This window comes from Hyperolius riggenbachi, chromosome 1 (genome assembly GCF_040937935.1).
Source record: "Hyperolius riggenbachi isolate aHypRig1 chromosome 1, aHypRig1.pri, whole genome shotgun sequence".
NCBI classification, from domain to species: domain Eukaryota; kingdom Metazoa; phylum Chordata; class Amphibia; order Anura; family Hyperoliidae; genus Hyperolius; species Hyperolius riggenbachi.
The window spans coordinates 341,546,762-341,570,099 of NC_090646.1; the positions used below are offsets into that span (position 1 = coordinate 341,546,762).

At 43.6% G+C, this 23,338-nt stretch overlaps 1 protein-coding gene across 1 annotated transcript in view; it reads left to right on the plus strand.

The window, feature by feature from the left end:
- The window catches only part of LOC137511655 (calcium/calmodulin-dependent protein kinase type IV-like), an 81,888-nt gene that overhangs the window by 32,023 nt on the left and 26,527 nt on the right, over positions 1-23,338 (plus strand). Inside the window, exons 4-7 of the mRNA XM_068233997.1 lie at positions 1,181-1,243; positions 5,286-5,368; positions 14,611-14,683; positions 23,226-23,316. Coding sequence (XP_068090098.1) covers positions 1,181-1,243; positions 5,286-5,368; positions 14,611-14,683; positions 23,226-23,316 — 310 coding nt within the window. The remainder of the gene's footprint in view (positions 1-1,180; positions 1,244-5,285; positions 5,369-14,610; positions 14,684-23,225; positions 23,317-23,338) is intronic.

The window sequence follows — 23,338 nt, forward strand, 5'->3', positions numbered from 1 at the left end:
GGGGTCCAGACTGGATTGAGGATAGCGTTGGTGTGTGACAGGCCCTGAGGCCTGTGAGGGAAGAACCGGACCACAGCCTCGACGTAAAGTACGCCGAGAGGCCTGTGACCGAATGGTGGATCGCACCGCCGATGCGGACGTTTCTCCGCGTTCCGCATGCGACCATGTGGTGGATGGTGCCGCTGATGCGGACGCGGAAAAACCTCCGCGTTCCGCTTGCTGAATGCGGTCAGGCCGCCGTCTTATGACATTTGGTGTTTCTTCCATCTGCAAATCATCATGCTGTTGTCACCTTCTCACCAAGCTGCTTGGCGATAGTCCTGTAGCCCAGTGCAGCCTTGTGCAGGTCAACAATCTTATCCCTGGCATCCTTGGACGGCTCTTTGGTCTTGGCCACAGTGGCTAGTTTGGAATCTGATTGATCGATTTAGTGCTTTCCTTGCACATGTGTCTTTTATACAGGTCCTGTAACAAGCTGAAATTAGTAGCACTCCCTTATAAAGAGTGTGCTCCAAATTTCAACCCATTACCTGCATACAGTGAAGACATCCGGGAGTCTGAAATCTTGCTGGTTGATAGGGGATCAAAAACGTATTTCACTCATTAAAATGCACAACAAGCTCTGGCATTGGGGCACCAGGTTTTTGAGGGTTCTTTAGTTGTTATTCTGTCAAAGCTACAATAAACCTACCATTACAATTCTAGACTGGTCATTTCCCGATTAGAGGACAAAAAGCAGAATCAGCTGGGCATCAGATACTTTTTCCCTCATTGCACTTACCTCTGTAGAGGAAAACCTCTGGATAATCCAGAGGCTTTGCCCATCCTCCTCAAGCTTCCTGTTCCAGCGCTTGGACCCTCAGAACATATTTGACAAGGGCTTATCGAATATGTTCATGCAGCCTTGGTCTTCACCATAAACAAGAGTGGTTGCACTTCTCATGGCTTTTTCCTCCATGTATGAGTGTCTCTGTGCTACTGTGCAGGTTTGGGGTGTCAGAGTGACTGGGCAGTGCCACTGCGCTCTTACAGAGACAGGAGCACAGCTTTAAGAAATGTTCTCCTTTGTAAACTGGGCTACTGTAATGTGGCTGCTGTGGGCGGCTGTAGAAGTTGCTGTGGGTATAGGTGTAGCCTTGTATGGTTCACTGAATGCTGTTTTGCTTTCCAACAATTGCAGATTGACAAAAAAATTGTAAGGACTGAAATTGGAGTGCTACTACGATTGTCACATCCTAACATTGTAAGTATTTCTATTTATGTATTTATTTTAATATACAGTACCAAATGTAATGCAGTTGCATTTTATATGGCTAAATGTGCTATTGGTGATAAACAATTCAGAGATGAGCTGAGACAGAGAAGGCTTTCTAGGATAATAGATACTTATGCTTTGAGGAAATAGAGGGAATTTGGAGCTCATTCCTGCAGTCAGTGGCCAGTGAATGCCAAGGGCACACATTTGTTGATAACATTATATTGAAAAGCAAAAGCTTTAGAAGTACGAAATATATTATTTATTTGCTAACTCAAAAGAATGAAAAGGCAAGCCTTTGAAATCCTAATGTTCCTTAGAGAGGTATGAATCTAAAAATGTATGACTTTACTTTTCAAAAGCTTGTTTTTTCCACTCAGAGGACATCCAGCAACAGTTCATGCATGGTATAAAAACATCCAGCTATAAAGGTCATGTTTGTTTGATTAAATAAGTACAGCAGAAATGATAAAGTCTAAGGCTCGTTCCCACTTGGTACGGTTGCAGAACACAATCTGTGGTCCGGGCTCCGGTTATCAAAAACCGAAACGCAAACGGATCCGTGCTGCCCTTTGCAGCATACATTTCAGATCCGTTTGCATTTTAAACAATGGATCCCCAGCCCTGGCCATGAGTGGGTGGGGGCCGCTGAACTGGAGGGGGTAGCAGACAGGAAGGGGGGCAGCAGGCACAGTGGCGAGGAGGGGAGTCGGAGGGGAGCCCCCTCCCTCACCTGGGTACCCCCGTCCCTGCTCCCCCTCCAGCTATTTGCGCAAATGTAATTGTAATGCAGCGAGCGGGGAAGCAATTATCTTCCTTTCTTGCGTTCCACCGCTCGCCACATGACTTCCTGCAATGCCGTCCACTATACTTCAGTGGGCGGCATTGCAGGAAGTAATACGGCGAGCAGTGATGTACCAAAAACAGAGTAAAAACTTGTGAGAAGTTGTGGAAAGAAAGAGGGGAACCAGACAAGAGAACAGGAGGTTTTCATAGGACAAGCGAAATTTGTGGATGGGATTGTACCTTGAAATTAGTGAGAAAACGTATGGAGTGGGCAACCTATGGAAAGCTTTCTTTGAGAGGCTTAGCAGTTTGAGCTAGATCCTCAATGTAATTGGCAGCTAGTGGAAGGATTATCAAAGAGGGGCAGCAGTAAAAGAGCAGGAGAGGTGGATGAGCCGAGCCTGTAGGTATATTCTGAAGATATGGTGGCTGCCATCTTTTGCACTGGTCCTTTGCATTTAGCGTCTGACCTAGCAGCAGTATACTATCTGACTCCAATCCACTGGCTACATACTTGCTCCAGATGTGTGATTCTGAAACTGCCAAAGCCATGGACCAGTATAAGTGGCAGACTATTTTTTCATGTTTATAAGGCTGGTTTCACAGTGGGACGTTACAGGCGCACGTTAGAGCAGCCTGTAACGCAGCCCACCGCACAGTAATGAAAAATCAATGGGGCTGTTCACAGTGCGGACGTTGCGTTACATTGTAACGCTGCATCACAAGACAACGTACTGCATGCAGTACTTTGGACGCGGCTGAGCCGCGTTAGACTGCTTGCACATGCTTAGTAATGTTTGGGAGGAGCGGAGAGCGGCCAGGCACATGGCTAATTAATATGCACTGCACGTTATGACGTGCAGTGTTTACTTCCTGGAGCAGCCGCTCTGTGCGGCGATTGGCCGGCGGGACCACGTGATGCCGCATGCGCACAAGAGTGCGCATCACGGCATCACTGACGCCAGAGTGAGCTGCACAACGCGGCTCACTCTGACGTCCAGATTCAGCACCACCAGACGTTGAGTTAGGGGGACGTTATGCGACCTTAACGCCCCCTCTAACACAACGTCCTGGTGTGAAATTAGCCTAAAGGGAATAAAGATAGCTGCCTCGATACATTTCTCACTACAGATGAATCCAAACTTTAAAAATCTATCAGCTGATAAAACTGAACATATTCAATGGTGCTAGCATCCCTAGTCTTAAGCTATTGAGTAAATAAAACAATAACTGTAAAAATAAAAACGTTTGCATTTTATTATGTATTTTAGTTCATATCAGGCATATAAAATATATGATGACTTATGAAAGACTGGTAAACATGTGAACATCCTATGTATGTGAGTTTGGTATTACACAGAGGACTTCCAGCCTCGGGGCAGCCCATACATAGGCAGTTTATTGACAGATAAGTACTATCAGCACACTTCTCTGTAAACTGGTAAACTGTGTGACTGAACGCCATGCACTGTCTGGAATATAGTAAAACTGGTTTCATTTCCATTATTCATAAGGAATGCGAATTGCTTCACTTTATAGTGAAACAGTCAATAGAGTTAGACAATTTTGTACAGCAGGCAAGTAAAAAAAATCACATCAAGATTTCTTATAGAGAAATTTTAAAAGTAAAACTTTGTACTCATATAACACATAGATTAACGTTAAAGGAATACTATCGATTCACATATTTTTTTTCAATTGACACAGGAATTATTTGGGAAGTGCTGCCAAGTACTGGTGTATACATTTTAGTAGCAACTTCATTGTTTACTGTTATCAAAATACATTCAAACTTTACTGACGCCAAAACTGAGGGCTGACTGAGCCATGAGGAGAGTAGAAATTCCCCTCACACTTGATCAGTTAACTCTATGTGCAGCTCTGTGTGTGACAGAGAAGAGAGCTCCCAACAGCTGCAGATCCTGTGTCCTGTGTTTCTGACTGACCTGTCTGAAGAGAGCAGAGGAAATGTAACTAATTCTCACAGCTTTTTCATACTGTTTTTGCTTTCAGAGTTTGATATGTTTGATATTTGCTTTCTGTAGTCTGATATGCAACTCTGGCTGTGCATTGAAGCAGACACCCCTTCTGCAATTGATTTGTCCCAATATAGCTAAATCCTACCCTCAATTACAGCTTTTGCCTCTGATATTTAACATGAAAAGTAGGAAAATGTTTACACAGCTACTTAGACATTATTTGCACACTGTCATTTTAGAACACTTGGTTATCGATAGTATTCCTTTAAATCCCTCTTAAAGATCCTGATAAAATCCAACCATCTACAACAGACATAATAATAGCTTAGCTAGCAGTGTCCAGATCTTACCATTCAATTGTATGTGGCCACCATAAGAGAACTGCACCCTTCAATATGGGCTGTAATCAGACCAGGTAGTGGTCACCATTTATTAACATTTACATTAGGTTGGAAAGTGTCGGGGGTTCTGTTGCGTTCATTGCTTGTCCCGATATCGCACGCCATTACTGCCGCGCACCCAGTCGAGCAAGTCAGCCCGACATCTTGCAGAACCTCCAATCGATACATGCGACCAATTTCAGACAGAAATTGGCTGCATCGTCAATCGGGCATGCTCATGGAGGCACCGATTTTAATCCGATTTCGATAACATTATAATCGGATGGTCGATTGGCTGCCAAGTCAGCTGATGTATGGCCACCCTAAGGGTATATTGCCATGGACAATCAATCATCTGATTTGCTTGTTCAGGCCCTTTAATAGAAGAAAAACTGCTAACTAGTTCACTTAGATAAATGGAATTGATCCATTTTTCGAATCGATTTCATCAATCTAATTGGATTGGTTAACATTTTTCACTCAATATTAACCCTGAATGATCATTTCCAAGTGAAAATAACGATCAAATCAGACAATCGATCGTCCAGGGGATTGTATAATTAATGGCCACCTCTCACTCAGTGGGCCCCTCCAGCTAGCCATTGTGCCCCATTTGTGCCACCCCAAAAATCTGAAGCTGGAGCTGCCACTGCTGAACACACGCTAGATTCTCGGCTGAGGTGGTCTTTACTGGCTGCCATGAGTTTAATCTACTTGCGCGTAAGTAACTAGTACAGTATGTGCATCGGCAGTAAGAGTAGGTGGGGGAGCAGCAATTCAGTAACACTTTGGATATTTTTTTTAAGCAATGTAACTAACATAATGTAAATGAAAGCACATTTTATGTATACGTTACACTGCCATTCATTGTTGTCATTATTTCAGATAAAACTAAAGGAAATCTTTGAGACATCAACAGATATTGTGCTGATTCTGGAATTGGTGACAGGAGGGGAACTCTTTGACAGGTAAGTGGCATATTGTGCACCTGACTTGTTCACACTGCAGAAATCCACAATTAGGAAAAAACTCTGAACTTGCATGCTTTAGTATTTTGTTAAAATTCAGTGTCGTGATACATTTATTTTCCACAAATCTCTTCTTTTCTTCTGTTCTTCTATAATTCCTGTGTTTAGATTCTTGAAATCATTCTGCTTCTGATTCTGTCCCGCCAAATACTGAAACGAATGAAAACCACTAGCTTACTTGTCTGGACCAATGGAAATACTCAGTTGCAAATTCACATAAGTTCTGGTGGGAAACAAGCTGCTGTGGAGCTTAATTGAATTTGCCACTAAGAATTTCTAACTTAGCTGAATTCGTTAATGGGTAAATTAATCAGTGCAATTCTCATCCATAAAGAGGGAAATATGCACATTTGTGCTCTGTTTCTTTAATCACTTCAGTGGAGCTTAGCAATAGTGGTATATAGTTCTCTGTTTCTGCACATCGCAGATAGTCACTGGTGGGCTGGCCAGGTGATCACAGAACAGATAAATCCTTACACAAAATAATATCTTAAGACCTAACAATAATGTAAATAACAAAATTAATTCATACAAGGACTACAGCCATTATGTTCTATGTGTAGTTGTGCAGCCATTATGCAACCCAGTAAGTTTCCACCTCCTAGAACACTTTATGCTATATATCTATTTTAGTGCTGCCTATTTTAGTGCTTCTCTTTATAGTAGCCTTCACTGTATTGTACCCTGTTTTCTGACATCTCCATTAAAGGACACCTGAAGTGAAAATAAACTAATGAAATAAACGATTGTATCTATCTTCCTTCTCCTGAAAATGGCTTTTTGAGATATTCCACAGTTTCATTTTATGTTTAAATCTACTTTTTAAGTTTTAACTGTTTTATTGTTTTTGCTCAATTACACATTCATTAAAGTATGCCAGAGCTAAAATCTATGTACTATTGACCCCTTTTATCTCTTTCCTGCTCTCAGAAGCCATTTTTTGCAGGGAAAGAGTTTTATAGTTGGAATTAATTATCAGTGAGGGTCACATTGTAGTCACTTCTGGTCTAAAGGTGCGTACACACATGCGACTATAGTCGTTTGAAACGATCGTTCCCCGATCATTTCAAACGACGATCGTTTGAAAAAAAGCAGCCAACGACCATGTAGTCTAACGACGGACGAGCTAGATCGTTCAAAACGAATGATCTAGCTTGGCGGATTTTTCCCAACGACGATCGTTTGCAAAAGTAGTACATCGATGGAAACGATCATTCGTACTAGGCTTGACATGCGCATTTCACTATTTCTCCATGGAACTTTTCATTTTTATGCGCAGGCGCAGTAGTTACTTTTACGTGATGTAACGTTCGTTCTAACGATCTGATCGTTACACACCTTTTAAAACTGACTTTACTTAGGTCGTTCTTTCATCAATTAAAAGTTTGTTCGTCGTTGACAACGAATGATCGTGGTCGCATGTGTGTACGTAGCTTTAGTCAGGACTGAGTCAGCCACTTAAATACCTGATATTTAACTCTTGCAGGCAGAGAAAGAAAAAAAGGAACCCAGCATAGATATTAGTGTGCTTGGCATTATACATACCCATGTCTATCTCATCATGTCACACCTCAGAACCCCCCCTGACCACCCCAGCACACCAGTATCTGCACCCTAGCACCCACCTAAAAACCCATCAATCACTCCCTGCCACTTACTGCCAACGCAATCCCGTAGATTAGGTCCCTAACTGCCCCCTAGGGTCCCCTGACCACCCCCCTTACCCTCAGATCCCCCCCAGACCCCCCCCCCCGACCACCCCCCTGTATACTGTATACGTTTGTATACATCTGCCTTACCCACTGATCACCTGTCTATCACCTGTCTATCACCTATCTATCACCTGCCTATCACCCCTTGTCACCACCACCCATCAGAGCAGACCCTAAACTGTCCCTTGGGGGCACCTGATCACCCACCCAGACCCTCAGATTACCCTCAGACCCCCCCCCCTCCTGATAACCTCCCTAGTGCATTGTTTACATCTATTTTCCCCTGTAATCACTCACTGATCTCCCATCGTCACCCCCTGTGTCTGCCACCCATCAGATCAGGACCCAGTCTGCCCCGTGCGGGCACCTAATCAACCCCCCACACCCTCAGATCGCCCTCAGACCCCCCCCCCCCCCCCCCCCCACAAATCACCTTCCCAGTGCATTGTATTTGATTATGCTGTAATTGTATTTGATTGTGCTGACATTATATTTGATTGTGCTGACATTGTATTTGATTGTGCTGACATCGTATTTGATTGTGCTGTAATTGTATTTGATTGTCCCGTGATCGGCTTTGATTGTCCCGTGATCGGCTTCGATTGTCCCGTGATTGGCTTTGGTTGTCCTGTGATTGGCTTTGATTGCCCTGTGATTGCCCTGTGTTTGGCCTGTGATTGGCCTGTGATTGGCTTTGATTGTCCCGTGATCGGCTTTGATTGTCCTGTAATTGGTTTTATTGCCCTGCGATTGCCCTGTGATTGGCTTTGATTGGCCTGTGATCGGCTTTGATTGTCCCGTGATCGGCTTTGATTGTCCCGTGATTGGCTTTGATTGCCCTGTGATTGGCTTTGATTTTCCCGTGATTGGAGTGCCCTGTGATTGGCCTGCGATTGCCCTGTGATTGCCTTTGATCGGCTTTGATTGTCCTGTGTTTGTTTCTGATTCCCCACTCGCCACCACCCCCCTGGCACTATCCTAGTGATCTAAAAACAGTGATCAGTGAAAACTGTCACTTTTTTAGTATCACTAGTGTTAGCAGTTAGGCCAGTTAGCTAGGCCCCTTTGTAATTGTCAGTTAGTGCTCAGCCCACTGCACCACAGTCACTAATTAGCGTCATCACTGTCGCTAGTATCTGTAAGTGATCATTACTGATCGCAGTCAGATCTATATTAGGGTCACTAGGATCCACAAAAAAACGTAGTGTTTGCCCGATCAGGCCTGATTGTTCGCCTGCACTTGCGTTCAGCCCGCCCCACCGCAGCGACAGAAATTTTTTTTTCTGATCACTGCAAAAAACACTGTACAATAGCTGTGGCACTGTAAACATCAGTTTTGATTTTTTTTTTTTATCAAAACTCAGTGACCACAGCTTTCTACCTCTCAAATACTCCCTTTTGCTAGGTAGGTGCTCTTTTTTTTTGGGTAGTCTCAGAGGAATACCCAATAAATTTAGCAGTCCACCATGGCAAGAAAGGGGTATTCCGATGATGAGGTTTTCAGGTACATGGCCCAGTCGGATGAGGACGATTGGGCCGCCTTATTCGACGAATCTTCCGGGTCAGAGTTTGAACCTGAATTGAGCAGTGGCTCACTGACCAATAGTGATGACGAGGTTGAGGTCCCGGCTAGAGCCAGGACCCCATGTTGTTGGACCGCAGGTGGCGCAGGATCGGCCTCAAGGGCAGCAGAGTGGTGTTAGTGCTGGTCTGAGATTTCATGGTGGGGCAGGCACCAGCAGCACAACATCTCCTGGACCTAGCACCAGTACTTCCGTAGACCCTGGTGAAGTGGCGAGCACCAGCATGGAAGTTGAAACTGGTTCGGTGGCACGTGCAGTAAGATCCCAGTCGCAGCCACCAAGAAGACGGGTCCGTACTACAACTAGTTTACCAGAGGTGCTGGCAAACCCAAATTGGCAATCCCCTGATTCCGGCGCACCCGTACTTCCCCCTTTCACCGCCCAGTCTGGAGTCCAGGTGGAGACAGATAATCTAGGATCGGCCCTAGACTTTTTCTATCTGTTCTTCACCCAGGATTTCTTAGACTTAATTGTGGCAGAGACCAACCGTAAGGCCACACAATATATAACCGCCAATCCGGAAAAGTTCCTTGCCCAGCCTTTTCGGTGGAAACCAGTCCAAGTTTCCGAAATGAAAAATTTTTTGGGCGGTCTCCTTCACACGGTACTAGTAAAGCAGAATGTGTTGCGGTCTTATTGGTCTACGGACCCAGCATGTCATGTTCCCCTGTACTCTGCTGCCATGTCCAGGACACGATTTGAGAACATCCTGCACTTCCTGCACTTCAATAACAACGAAACCTGTCATCGAAGTGACCACCCTGCTTTTGACCGGCTCCACAAAATTCGGCCCCTCATAGACCACCTGTCATCCAGATTTGCAGATGCTTATACCCCTGACCAGAACATCTGCGTAGACGAGTCCCTCATACGTTTTACCGGGCACCTTCGCATCAAACAGTACATCACAAGCAAGCGCGCCCGGTATTGGGTTAAACTGTATAAGCTCTGTGAAAGGGTCACAGGCTATACATCTTATTTTAGGGTCTATGAGGGGAAAGACTCAAAATTGGAGCCGGTCGGATGCCCTGACTACCTGGGGAGCTGCGGAAAGGTTGTGTGGGACTTGGTGTCACCCTTGTTCCAGAAGGGGTACTATCTTTTTGTGGACAATTATTACACAAGTGTGGCCCTCTTTCAGCACTTAAAAATAGAAGGAATCCGATGCTGTGGCACCGTGCGGCCTAGTCGCCGGGGCTTCCCCCAACGGCTCATTAACACCAGACTTGAACGGGGGAAGAGGGCCACCTTGTGTGCTGATGACCTGCTCGCGGTGAAATGGAAGGACAAGAGGGACATTTACTTTCTGTCTACCATTCACGGAGACACGACAGTTGAAATTCAACGACGAACTAAGGTCATTGAAAAGCCCCTCGTCGTCCACGAGTATAATACTAACATGGGAGGGGTGGACTTCAATGACCAGAGGTTAGCGCCCTATTTAGTTTCCCGAAAAACAAGACGCTGGTATAAAAAAAGTGTCTTTTTACCTCATTCAATTGGCAATGTACAACAGCTATGTTCTCTACAGTAAGGCTGGTAGAACTGGATCGTTTCTTCAATTTCATAAACAGATCGTGATGGAACTCCTGTATCCAGGAGGTGCCGTGGCTCAACCCCAAGATGCAACTAGCCGGCTGCATGGAAGGCATTACGCCTATCCAATTCCGAGTACCCCAGGTCACCGAATCTGAAGAAAACGTTGTCGTGTCTGCAGCAGGGCTGGAATAAGGCGTGACACCACTGTTTATTGTCCCACCTGTCCTGACCAGCCTGGCCTATGCCTAGGGGTAGTGTTTTGAGAGGTAGCACAAGCAGGTACACTATTAGAGAGTAGGGAACTACAGACACAGCAGTAGGCACACAAGGGTCTCTCAGTGCTATTTCACACTGCTGTGATGAGTTAGGGCAAATTGCCTGGCGAAAGTCACACTTTGCGGTTCCCCCCTACACCGGAAGTGCTTGACTTAACGCTAGTGCATGCCTACGTTACTGCGTGGCTTCTGCGGCAATTTCAATCGGCCCGGAAGTCATGTTAGTCTATGGCGACGCAGGTCATTACTAGGCCGACTGCTACTCTTGTAGTGTTCCCTGAAGGTCTGTTTTGGACGATACGGTGCGGCGGGCTCGACCCACCGGATATGTCAATATGCAGTGTGAAACCAAACATCTGGTTTCGAGAGACCATAATACACAGGGCTGCCAGAAACCTCTCCTTTCACTTGGGACAAAATGCGTAATGTACTTCGCCACAACACATGCGATTTGCACTTCGCACATTGTCCCATGGGGGAGGAGAGGTTTGTCCCCGGGAGGTAAGTAAAAAAAAACCAAAAAAAACCAAAAAACAGGTAAGCAAAAAAGTTAATGTTTGGTTCGCAATGTTAAGGTTTTTATTTAAAAAGTTCAAAGTTGATTAATGTTAATGAAGTAATTGCTTTGCTGCTTGCTTGTTTTTTGTTTTTTTTTTTGTATTTTTTTTCTCTTTTTCCATCCATTAACGACTAACCAGCTGCAGCACTGATGGTGCATCCTGACAGAACATTGCGCGTCTGTCAGATTACACACAAGTCGGTGCATGCAGCGCTGCAGGACGAGATTTTTCCTCTGCAGTCAAAAAGATACGTTTGCCGAGGCATATGGGCCGAGGAGAGGTGTTGGGGTTCATATGTTTTGGCAAGCACTTTGTATCAAAAAAGAACTCAAGCAATGATTTCTCCATTCACATCAATCGATGTGGATGAATAAATCAGGTTTGCCTGGGCATACGAGCTGGTGGGTTTGGATTTTTTGGGGCGGCAGCTCCTATGTCCAGGCGGACACCTTCCCTTCCTTTTTGTTTTGTTTTTTTCTTCTCTCTTTTTTCTATCCAGACCGACCGACCAATCAGCTGCAGCATATTTCTCCCACCCAGCATGGGTATATGTAAAAATACACCCCAAAACACATTATGCTACTTCTCCTGAGTATGGCGATACCACATGTGTGGCACTTTTTTGCACCCTAACTGCGCTAAGGGGCCCAAAGTCCAATGAGTACCTTTAGGATTTCAAGGGTCATTTTGAGACATTTGTTTTCAAGACTACTCCTCACGGTTTAGGGCCCCTAAAATGCCAGGGCAGTATAGGAACCCCACAAGTGACCCCATTTTAGAAAGAAGACACCCCAAGGTATTCTGTTAGGAGTAGGGTGAGTTCATAGAAGATTTTATTTTTTTGTCACAAGTTAGCGGAAATTGATTTTTATAGTTTTTTTTCACAAAGTGTCATTTTCCGCTAACTTGTGACAAAAAATAAAATCTTCTATGAACTCACCCTACTCCTAACAGAATACCTTGGGGTGTCTTCTTTCTAAAATAGTGTCACTTGTGGGGTTCCTGTACTGCCCTGGCATTTTAGGGGCCCTAAACCGTGAGGCGCAGTCTTGAAAACAATTGTCTCAAAATGACCCTTGAAATCCTAAATGTACTCATTGGACTTTGGGCCCCTTAGCGCAGTTAGGGTGCAAAAAAGTGCCACACATGTGTTATCACCGTACTCAGGAGAAGTAGTATAATGTGCTTTGGGGTGTACTTTTACACATACCCATGCTGGGTGGGAGAAATATCTCTGTAAATGGACAATTGTGTGTAAAAAAAACAAAGAATTGTCATTTACAGAGACATTTCTCCCACCCAGCATGGGTATGAGTAAAAATGCACCCCAAAACACATTAACCTACTTCTCTCGAGTGCGGCGATACGACATGTGTGGCTTTTTTTTGCACCCTAAGTGCGCTAAGGGGCCCAAAGTCCTATGAGTACCTTTAGGATTTCAAGGGTCATTTTGAGACATTTGTTTTCAAGACTACTCCTCACGGTTTAGTGTTCTCCAGAAAGTTTTTCAGCCTAATTTTTAAGGTTGGAAAATAATGGAGAACCAGCTGTGAGTGATCCAGTGAACCGGACCTTGATTTATTAAAAACTCTTCCACTATCAATCCACTAGCTATGATCTAAGCAGGTATGTGACCGTATAGTGGAAAAACTGAATAAAACCTTGTCAAATTTTATTGATCATTTAATTCCTCAACCATTCAATAGCCTTGCAGAACCAGTTGTTCTCAGCTGAAAAGATAATATGTGATCAACTCTGCTGAAAATGTAAAGTACTGTATGTACAGGTGTCCGCTGTCATTGTTAGTCAGTTTTGTGAATGAGAGGTTGCGTCTCGCTGCCGCAAGCTCTCACTCATCAGAGGCACTGTGATCAGTTTGAAAATGGCTGTTTCCCATTCACTGATCATGGAAGGTTTGCGACAAAGGCAAACGGAAATGGCGCTGCAATCGCGAATAGTGGCGGTAAGTAAACAATGCATATATTTTCCCCATGATCCGCAAGTGAAGTATACAGGGGCATATAGAGTATATTCGTATTTAGCAAAGATCTGGAACTGGTTAAAACTTTACAATTTTTCATGATAGTGGTCCTTTAACTATGGCCCCCAACTATCCTTTTTTCAGAGGAAAATCCCTCTTTGGGAATGAAATCTCCCCTGTCCCTCTTTATTCTTCATTTGTCCCTCTTTCAGGACTGATGTACAGATCTGTGTACATATATGTATTTTTTTAACTGAAAACTGTGTTTACTGTAATTGGCTATAAACGTTATTCCCATCATTTAAATTAATATATTTCTCATATCAAAATGTTAAAATGAAGGAAAACGAATGATAATAGAAGGGACCCGTGTGGTTTGAATGATAAAACAATATCTTTGGCTTCTAAATTCTTTGTGGTATTTATGACAAAAGGTGTGGTGGGGGCGTGGTTAGAGGTGTAGCAGGGGCATGTCTTAAAGTGTACCTGAAGGAAAAAAGTGCCCTTAGGGGGTACTTACCCAAGGAGGAGGAAGCCTTTGGATCCTAAAGAGACTTCCACGTCCTCCTCACCAGAGGGGATCCACCACTGGAACCCCCGAAGATGCGCGCAGACGCAATAGCAGCTTTCCCATGGGCTCCGGTGGATGAAGCCGAGCCTGATCGGGTTCATTCTAGTGCGCAGACGGGAACCGTCAGCACCTGCGCAGTAGAGTGGACCCCATCGGGCTTGGCTATTTCAGCCAGAGCCCGATCGGGAAACCGCTACTTCACCTGCGCGCACCGGCCACTGGAGATTTTTACCTTTTGGGGAGCCAGCACTGGATCTTGGCTGCAGAGGAGTACAGGGAAAGGATCCAGAGGCATCCCCCTCTTAATATATCTAAAAAAATTTTTTATTAAAGTCACAGGTGTCCTTTAACGTGTCCCTCTTTCTTATCTCAAAAAGTTGGGAGATATGGCTTTAACATCTATTTTAATAAAGCTATTAGGAAACAGCGGGAGCTAGAACTGTGTTGCTTGTAATGTTAAAACATCTACCTGCTCAAAACGGAATACAGTAGTTAGCAGTGGACTCTGAGGATTTCAATAGAGATTTATCCTATATCCTTTTAATAATTCAGAACTTTATTGGTCCTGCCATCCTTGGAGTTTGACTGCCACATCTATAATGTATTAAGAATCTTATGAAGAGTAGAATTCCTTTTTTAAATGCTGTGGCAGTTTTGCAGATCTTAGAAGTCAGGACCTCATTACCAGCTCTCTCCTCAGCATGCACCAAAGTAGAAATATTAATGTTATGTGAAAGTCCTTACCCATTATAGTAGTTCACCCAAGCCAGCACTGTGAGCAGAATACTTTATTCCTGAAATCAGTTTAAACACAGTTTTTGATCTATGCAGAATATTGTAATTTTTTTTAACCATTGAAAGCAGGAAACCAATAATAGAACATTGAGGGTTACGCTAGAGTGCACGGAGTATATTTTAAAATAATAATTTGTAGTAATCCTAGAATTTTTTTCCTTTTTAGGATAGTGGAGCGTGGATATTACAGTGAACAGGATGCAGCCTGTGTGGTAAAGCAAATACTGGAAGCTGTTTCTGTGAGTTGAAGCCAACGGATGATTTTCATTGTCATATTCTATCACTTTGTTTTTGATCATACAGGTGTGCATTCAAATATAGGGCTAGTGTACAGAAATCAGGAAAGGATATTGTACAACAGGCATCTTTTTATGCCTCAGTGTTGTTAACTAGAAACTTGAAACTGGTATAGTGGTTGTAGAGTTGTAGGGATGAACATTGCTACCATATGTCGCAACCTAACCTTCTCTCCAAGATTCAGTAGGGTGGAGGTGAGGCAATCCATGATGTGAAATGCATGACCATGATTTATGAGTTTGGTTTCTTTGAACACTTTGTGCATTAATGAGAAGCTGCCTTTCTAGGCGACATGAGTGTATATATCTTTGCACACACAAAGGCAAACCAAACATAATATGCAATGCAGGAGGAAACCTGGAACATCGCTGCTGCAGCATTTGACTGGATCATTTTCAAGCAAAGGTACAATAACAACAGTCACCACTCTCAAAAAATCCAGGAGCTAGACACAGGGTCAGCCAAGGTGACAGGATTCATTAGAGAAGAGAATTTGCTCAAAGAGAAAGTAAAATGTCCAATATTGGCTCACATGTATCAGAGTACAGATCTTTAGTGAGTCGTAGCTATGACTAAGGGCCCATTTAAACTAGTGAAGTTCGACACAAATCTGCAACATGATGGGGTAGGTACAGAGGTGTAACTAGAAATCATTGGGCCCCCCTGAGAAACTTTGGATGAGCCTCCCCCCCCCCCCCCTCCTGCTTTCTGCACAGGTAAACTGAGAACCAATGTTATTAAATTGGCTAGTGCACACTTGAATGTGTTCTCCACATGCAGATAAAAACAGATAGCAGTGAAGCACTATCAATTACATTAGCTTCTGTGATAAAATGTGCATGTTTTCACACATACAGATATACATGGTGTACAGAAAAACGCATGCAGAAAACCAACAGATGAGTGTGTTCCCAGCCTCAGCTTATTACACTCACTCTGTCCATCTCTGACGGAGCAGAACTGGCTCTGCAGACTTCTCCAGCATCACTACATTACACAGCACTTGGGGAGGGGTGGAGAGGTTGGGGGCAAGGCGCTGTAAACAAGAGCCTGCTGAACACTGAATAGGGACTGTCTACAAATCTCTGTCTTCAAAACTTTCTATGATTCCTCATCAGTGGCTGAGCAGATGCAGTCATTAGAACAATTGTGCAGAGAGCAGAATGTCTTTTTTTCCTTTCTGTGCCCTTGTCAGTCTCTCTGGACAGGGAAAAGAAACTTCTCCCCCCACGGGGCCCCCTTGCAGCTTCTGGGCCCTTTGCAGCTGCATCCCTTGCAGGGTCTATTGTTACGCCCCTGGATGGGTAAACATTGTTACACCCTTGGATGGGTAAACATTGCCTATCTTTTCAATGGCTTTGCCATCCAGAAATACTGCTGTGCAAATCTGGACGCCATTCTGCAGATTTCTGCAGCTCGCAGCTGAATCACTATAGCCATGCACGACACACCTTAGTGATTCGGGCTGTGTCTTTACAGAACAATGGCAGTCCCAAACAAATCTGAAATGACCCTAAGGAGTGATCTGTACTCCGGTAAATGTGAGCCGATATGCCTGTATTCTGAATTGTTTTCAAATAAAGATTGGACATTTTACTTTCCAGTTGAGCGGATTCTCTTCTCTAATGCACCATTTTCAAGTTGCATAAATCTGCATAAAATCACCATAAAAATGTTGTATCAACCCCAAATGGTTTTCATTTCAGTGAGCATCTCTACTGCTGATGCTGATACTTCAGGCTTCTTTCACACCTGCAATATGCATGCAGACTGATCTCCATACTCATTGTGATGAAGAATATATTAAAGGCAGAGGAAGCAGCAGGCAGGACAGTAGCATCTATAGAATGGCTCAGAAATGGTTCTCATTTCAGTTTTCCTTTCACATCCTCGTGTAGCTTGATTTATAAATCTGCCTCTCTGATGCACAGAAACAGCTGCACAGAAGTAAGAAACTCTCAAGGCAAGATTGATCAGTTTCCCACACAGAAGGCATCACTAAGAATGCATATGCAATGTATTTAGCATTGTACTGCTGCTTGGTATATAAACATTGCTGCACAAAAATAAGAAAAGCCTCGGCTAACTTTTCATATTTGCATTTTTTTGTGGTACTTCAGTATAGAAGAAATGTCTACAACACACCAAGAACAAAAGCAAACTTATTTATTCTTCAAAGGCAGAATAAATGAAGACCACTTTGCTGCCTTTTATTTAATCTATGTTTGAAGAATAAATAAATTTGCACTTGTCTGGTGCATAAAAATGGTCATAATATAACATTTCCATCCACTCAAAATTATTAGCATCTCATTGACCATCACTAGGGTGAGTTGAAGGCATTACTTCAGCACTAGAAGCTGAAGAATACAGGTGCTCCAATTACTCAAATGGATATGTCAAATATTAGTATTTAGCCCCCCAGTGAGTCCAATTACTGTGGATTGCAAAGGATAAATCCAGAAACAAGCTGCGGCCAACACAGCCACTGTAGCCACAGACAACTCTAGGAAGGCGAAACTGGTCGAGTTGGAGAGTGGGCAATTACTTTCACTGCTTTATGACTGCGATTACATGCAAGAGGATCTTGTGTGCAGGGACCCGTAATGTGAGTTAAAACTGTTCTGTTTTTAACTGTATTTATCAGTAGAGCCTGATACCTCTCTATTATTTGATTGCTGTAGCAGCCACTTGAGAGATTTATTTTTATGCATGGGCTGGCTATAGGCTTCTGGACATTGGTTGAAGTTGTTTTTGGATATTACTTTGACACTGACTTCAAGGTTGGGTATCACTGTGAAGGGAAGTCAAAGGATGGGAGTCAAGGCACAGGCACTGCGAAGCTACAGAAAAGAACACCATCAAAAATCAATTTCCCAAATCAGTTGCTGCATAAATAGTCGCTGATTTGTAATTTATCAGTGCCAGATTCTTGCAGTTCCATCACTTGATAAATCTCCCCCCGGACCATATCATCTACCTAAAGCCTGGTACACACGATGCAATTTCCCATCAGATAGATGGGTCGATAGATAATTTCCGACAGATCCGATCAGATTTCCAACTGTTCTTCTGATTGATTTTCTGATCACTTCTATGCAAATCTTTCAGAAAAACGATCGGAAATCCGATTGAAAATGTCGGAAATTATCTATTCGATCCATCTATCTGACGGGACATTGCATGGTGTGTACCAGGCTTAAAATAGGATGCTAGTGGGAAAAATATTAGTTTTACAGAGCATGTGCAGTTTTTAGGGGGAACATTTCATTAACTGTATCGATGTTCTCTCCTTAATTCTAAAATATGGTCATAAAGGTCTACTTTGTAAAGGACTGGTTAAAGCAGCCAGTCCATTGCAATGCAAACTCTGCTGAGGTTTCATAGTCTGTTATGGAGGTTAAAAAATTCTAAGGCCTAGTGCACATCAGAGCGGTTTGGCTGCGGTTTGCGATCCGCTTGCGGGTGCGGATCCGCTAGGGTAATGTATTTCAATGGGCTGGTGCACACCAGAGCGGGAGGCATTTTGCAGAAACGCATACTCCCGGGCTGCTGCAGATTTTGGATTGTGGAGGCGTTTCTGCCTCCAATGTTAAGTATAGGAAAAACGCAAACCGCTCTGAAAAACGGCAGTTCAGAGCAGTTTTGCAGGTGTTTTTGTTACAGAAGCTGTTCAGTAACAGCTTTACTGTAACAATACATAAAATCTACTACACCAAAAACGCTTCACAAAACCGCAAAACGCTAGCTGAAACGCTACAGAAAAAGAAGAAAAAGCGTTTCAAAATCTGCTAGCATTTTGCGGATCTGCTAGCGGGTTTTGGTGTGCACCAGGCCTAAGTGTGTCTCTGAACAGGATGGGCTTCTTGTATGCGAAGTGTTAATAGAAACAGGGACAATTGCAAGATTGTTGAATATTCATGAGCCTGGGTATCAGATAATATAGCATTGTGCCAGTGAATATTCTAATTAGTTATGTAGCACCAAAGCTTGCTGTTAGATTACACTAGAGACTGTTGCTAATATTAAGTGGAGCACATTTCAAAAGGAAAAAAAGTACTGTTTAATTTGTAAGAGAGATAAAATATGAGTGCAGTGATTCATAATCACATTATAAGCTACTGGGTTTGACATAATTAAAAATCAATACCTTTAATATCCAACTGTGGAAATATTTAGTGTAAGTTTTAAGCCAAACAATGCTTTTAGATTTACTCCATAGAAAGCTTTGGAGGAGGCTCCGATCAATAATGCTAATCAATACTACATTATATTTGCATTATTGATCAGGAGCTACTTTAGATCTTTCTGTGGAGATTTAAAATAAGAATACCGTATATACTCGCATATAAGCCGACCCGCATATAAGCCGACCCCCCAACTTTTACCTGAAAAACCAGGGAAAAATGATTGACCCCCATATAAGCCGGGGGTAGGAAATGCTGGCCGCCTTATTCCGCCTTATTCCCCTAGTGTGTCCCAGTATAGCTAGTTAAGTGCCCAGTATAGGTAGGTAGTGCCCCAGTGTAGCTAGTATAGTGCCCAGTATAGCTAGTATAGTGCCCAGTATAGCTAGTATAGTACTCAGTATTGCTAGTAAGGTGCCCCAGTTTAGCTAGTATAGTGCTCAGTATAGCTAGTATAGTGCTCAGTATGTTATGATCGCTTCTGCAGCGTTTACTGCTGACTGCAGTGGTATTGCAAACCAAGCAGTTCTAATGTCATTACATGCATTTGCTTGCATAGTTTGGTTTGCACTTAAACTAGTTGCTGATTCCATCTGCAGTCGCTCTGTAGTTAATGACAGTTTAATATGCTTTTGTGTAAACAAACATTGTCTGCTGCAATGGAGGGGCAATCCCTTTCCTGCAGGCTGCATATCATTGTCTGCCTTTTCCTGCTATCAGCCTGTGATTAATTACCATTCACTTGTGTGGGAATCTGCAGGTCTGCTCCCATTGGATGACCTCAGTATAAAGAACTGCTTCCTGCAATGCCTCATGGGCTACCATAGTATCAGATTCTGTCTGTTACTCTGCTCGTGCCCCACCTTGTTCCAAGACCGTGTGGACTGCGCTGACTCCTGCGAAGGGGTCAGCGAGTCCTCCTAGTTCTGCTCTTGTTTCTAGAAGTTGTTACTTTGCTTGTCTTGTGTCATATATTGGTTCATCGCCAATATATACGCATACTTGCACGTTTATTATTTTCCTTGTATTCGTGTTACGTTGATACATCAGTGTCGCTGATATATACGTACACGAACTGTTTATATCCTGTGTTCCGTTAGTCAGCGTTCCAGCACGCTGAGCTAGTTATCCTGTTCCTGGTCCTGTTTGTGGATTGCGTTCATCTCTGCGAAGAGATAGCGAATCCTTCTGAGTGCTGTTCCCTGTATTACTCCAGTCTTAGTCAGAGTTCCTGCTTATGTCATATATCGGTTCATTGCCAATATATACATATGTTAGTCAGACGTTACAAATAGTTTCATTGATAGCTGTAATTGTAATACGCTAGGAAATCATACTTATTGTATATTTATCTGTGTTACGTTCATCTATCTTGATCCTGCTATTTCCTGACTATCCTGTCCTGTCTTGGTGAGGCACGCCATTGCTGCAAACGCATTGGCTACCTCATTCCAGTCTGTTTTATTGTGGACGCTTGCTGTCACTAAGAAGTGGCTAGTTAAGCAAGCGTTCATTCTGTCTACCTGTCCTGATCTCCTCAGTCCTGGTTTATGCTCTCAGCGCTACCTTGCGCTAAGACGTTATTACGAAAGTGTTGTTTGTGGCTGTTCGGATCTGCACCGGCTCTGTGCGCCACAATCTCCTATTGGAGTCAGTCCTCTCCTCCACTAAACTGGGGATATCCTGATTCCTTGCGCTGGTGTGTGTACCTCCTTCACGTCAGCTTATGTGTTGCATGCTGACTGTGGAGATTACACCTCCAAGCTTAACACAGTATAGCTAGTAAAGTGCCCCAGTTTAGCTAGTATAGTGCTCAGTATAGCTAGTATAGTGCTCAGTATAGCTAGTAAAGTGCCCCAGTTTAGCTAGTATAGTGCTCAGTATAGCTAGTATAGTGCTCAGTATAGCTAGTATAGTACTCAGTATTGCTAGTATAGTGCCCCAGTTTAGCTAGTATAGTGCTCAGTATAGCTAGTATAGTGCTCAGTATAGCTAGTAAAGTGCCCCAGTTTAGCTAGTATAGTGCTCAGTATAGCGCTCAGTATAGCTAGCTGGTCTGCGGGTCCCCCGCTCCCCCCCATGGCCGCCGCCGCTGCTATTACCTGCCTGCATCTTCTATTCCCCTCTCCGTGCTTGTAAACATTCACAGCAGCGCGCCCGGCGCTGCTACTGTGACGAGCGGCGAGCCAGGAAAGAGCGGTTCCAATAGTAACAGGAAGCCGCGCTCTTTCCTGCCTCGTCACAGTAGCAGCGCCGGGCGCGCTGCTGTGAATGTTTACAAGCACGGAGAGGGGAATAGAAGAAGCGGGCAGGTAATAGCAGTGGCGGTGGCCGTGGGGGGAGCGGGGGACCCGCGGATCAGCGGAGGGGGGGGACCCACGGACCAACATGACTCGCATACAAGCCGACCCCCCAACCTTTGGCCACCTTTTTGGGGGTCAAAAATTCGGCTTGTATGTGAGTATATACGGTAATCATCTTTTAAGTAGTAAAGCAGCTTAGCAGGAGAATCCAGCACAGCTTCTTGTGTAAACTAGAGGTGCCCACACTTTTTCAGCTTGCAAGCTACTTTGAAAATTACAAATTAAAAATGATCTGCCAGGTAGAATCTACCTACAGATGCAAGCCACAACTGCAGCACATGCACAGCAACAGTCAGGGCCGATTCTAGACTTTTTGCTACCTGAGGCAAACTTGTGAGGATGTGCCCCGCCCCACCCACCCCCACCCGATTTGGAATGATCGCACAGCACCCGACAATTTACACTGCTTCAATTAATGTTCTCACATGACATGCTGCAGCTCAACACAATAGCACACTGGCTGGCTGTGAGTTTGTGAGTCTCGTTCTCGTTCTCTTCCTACTTTGACTACATGCTGTCAGTGTAAACACAGTACAAAAACTCTGCCCCTGTAATCTCTGCCATCTGATGCAAATGTTTCACCTTGCTTCATGAGAGAACTGGTCCTGGCGACAGTCCATCAGTGATTACCTCAAGCCGCCAGTCAATTAGGTGCACATCACATAAACTGAATAGAACACTGCTAGACCAAATAGAGTCACAATATCATCCTCAGTTTCTGACAAAATTATAGTCCGCACCGCAGTAGCACATAATGCTTCTGAAAGGATGGCTCCCTACCTTGCAACATCATAATCCTCTACACTGCTGGGCAAAACTTCAGGACAGTAGGGATGGTTATTGAGATGAAAATAATTTTGAGTTGTTGCAGCATTATGCCCATTTTGTATGCAAATTTATCCAGTTTGAACATGAACCAATCAAATCCCGCTGAGGTAAAATTTGATCCATTTTCAAGCTGCATGCATTTGCACACAAAATGTGCATAAACCTGCATCAACTCCAAAATTATTTGCATCTCATCCACCATCCCTACAGGACAGCATATTATTATTATTATTATTTAGTATTTATATAGCGCCAACATATTACGCAGCGCTGTACAGTGTATATATATATATATATATATATATATTGTCTTGTCACTAACTGTCCCTCAAAGGAGCTCACAATCTAATCCCTACCATTGCCATATGTCTATTATGTAGTGTAAGTACTGTAGTCTAGGGCCACTTTTTTTTAGGGGGAGCCAATTAACTTATCTGTATGTTTTTGGAATGTGGGAGGAAACCGGAGTGCCCGGAGGAAACCCACGCAGACACGGAGAGAACATACAAACTCTTTGCAGATAGTGCCCTGGCTGGGATTCGAACCAGGGACCCAGCGCTGCAAGGCGAGAGAGCTAACCATTACGCCACCGTGCTGCCCTCACACTATACTCATCCAAGTCAAAGAAAGAGAGTATGATGCATATGTCACTTAAATGGCCAGTGTGAGATCTACCCAGAAGTCCTTTGAGATCTACCAGTAGATCACAATCTAACTAATGCTGGGAATACACGGTACGTTTTTGAGCCATTAAGATGGCTCAATTGATAATTTCCGACCTGTCCGATACCCTGCCAGATCGATTCCGCGCTCGATTTCGCATAGGGAACAATGCGGAAAGATAAGGAAGATAAGCGAACCGAGGCACCCCTGATTAACACAACACAGCAATTATATTTCGCATATGTACTGAACTTACCTGCTATTTCATGTTTTGATTACACTGTGAGAAGTTTTGCTTATTAGGCAGTGGTAGAATCTGCATTGGCAAATTATTAAAGAATGCATTTTGTTAAAACATACCCCCCATTTTTTATATGTAATGTATAAACCATACATGCCATTATCTAGATTAATTAACTAATGGTATACTGTGGCATTTACAGTATTTACATGGAAATGGAATCGTCCATCGGGATCTGAAACCAGAAAATCTTCTCTATGCTGACATGTCTCCAAATTCCCTTCTAAAAATTGGTAATATGTTTTACTTTATTTG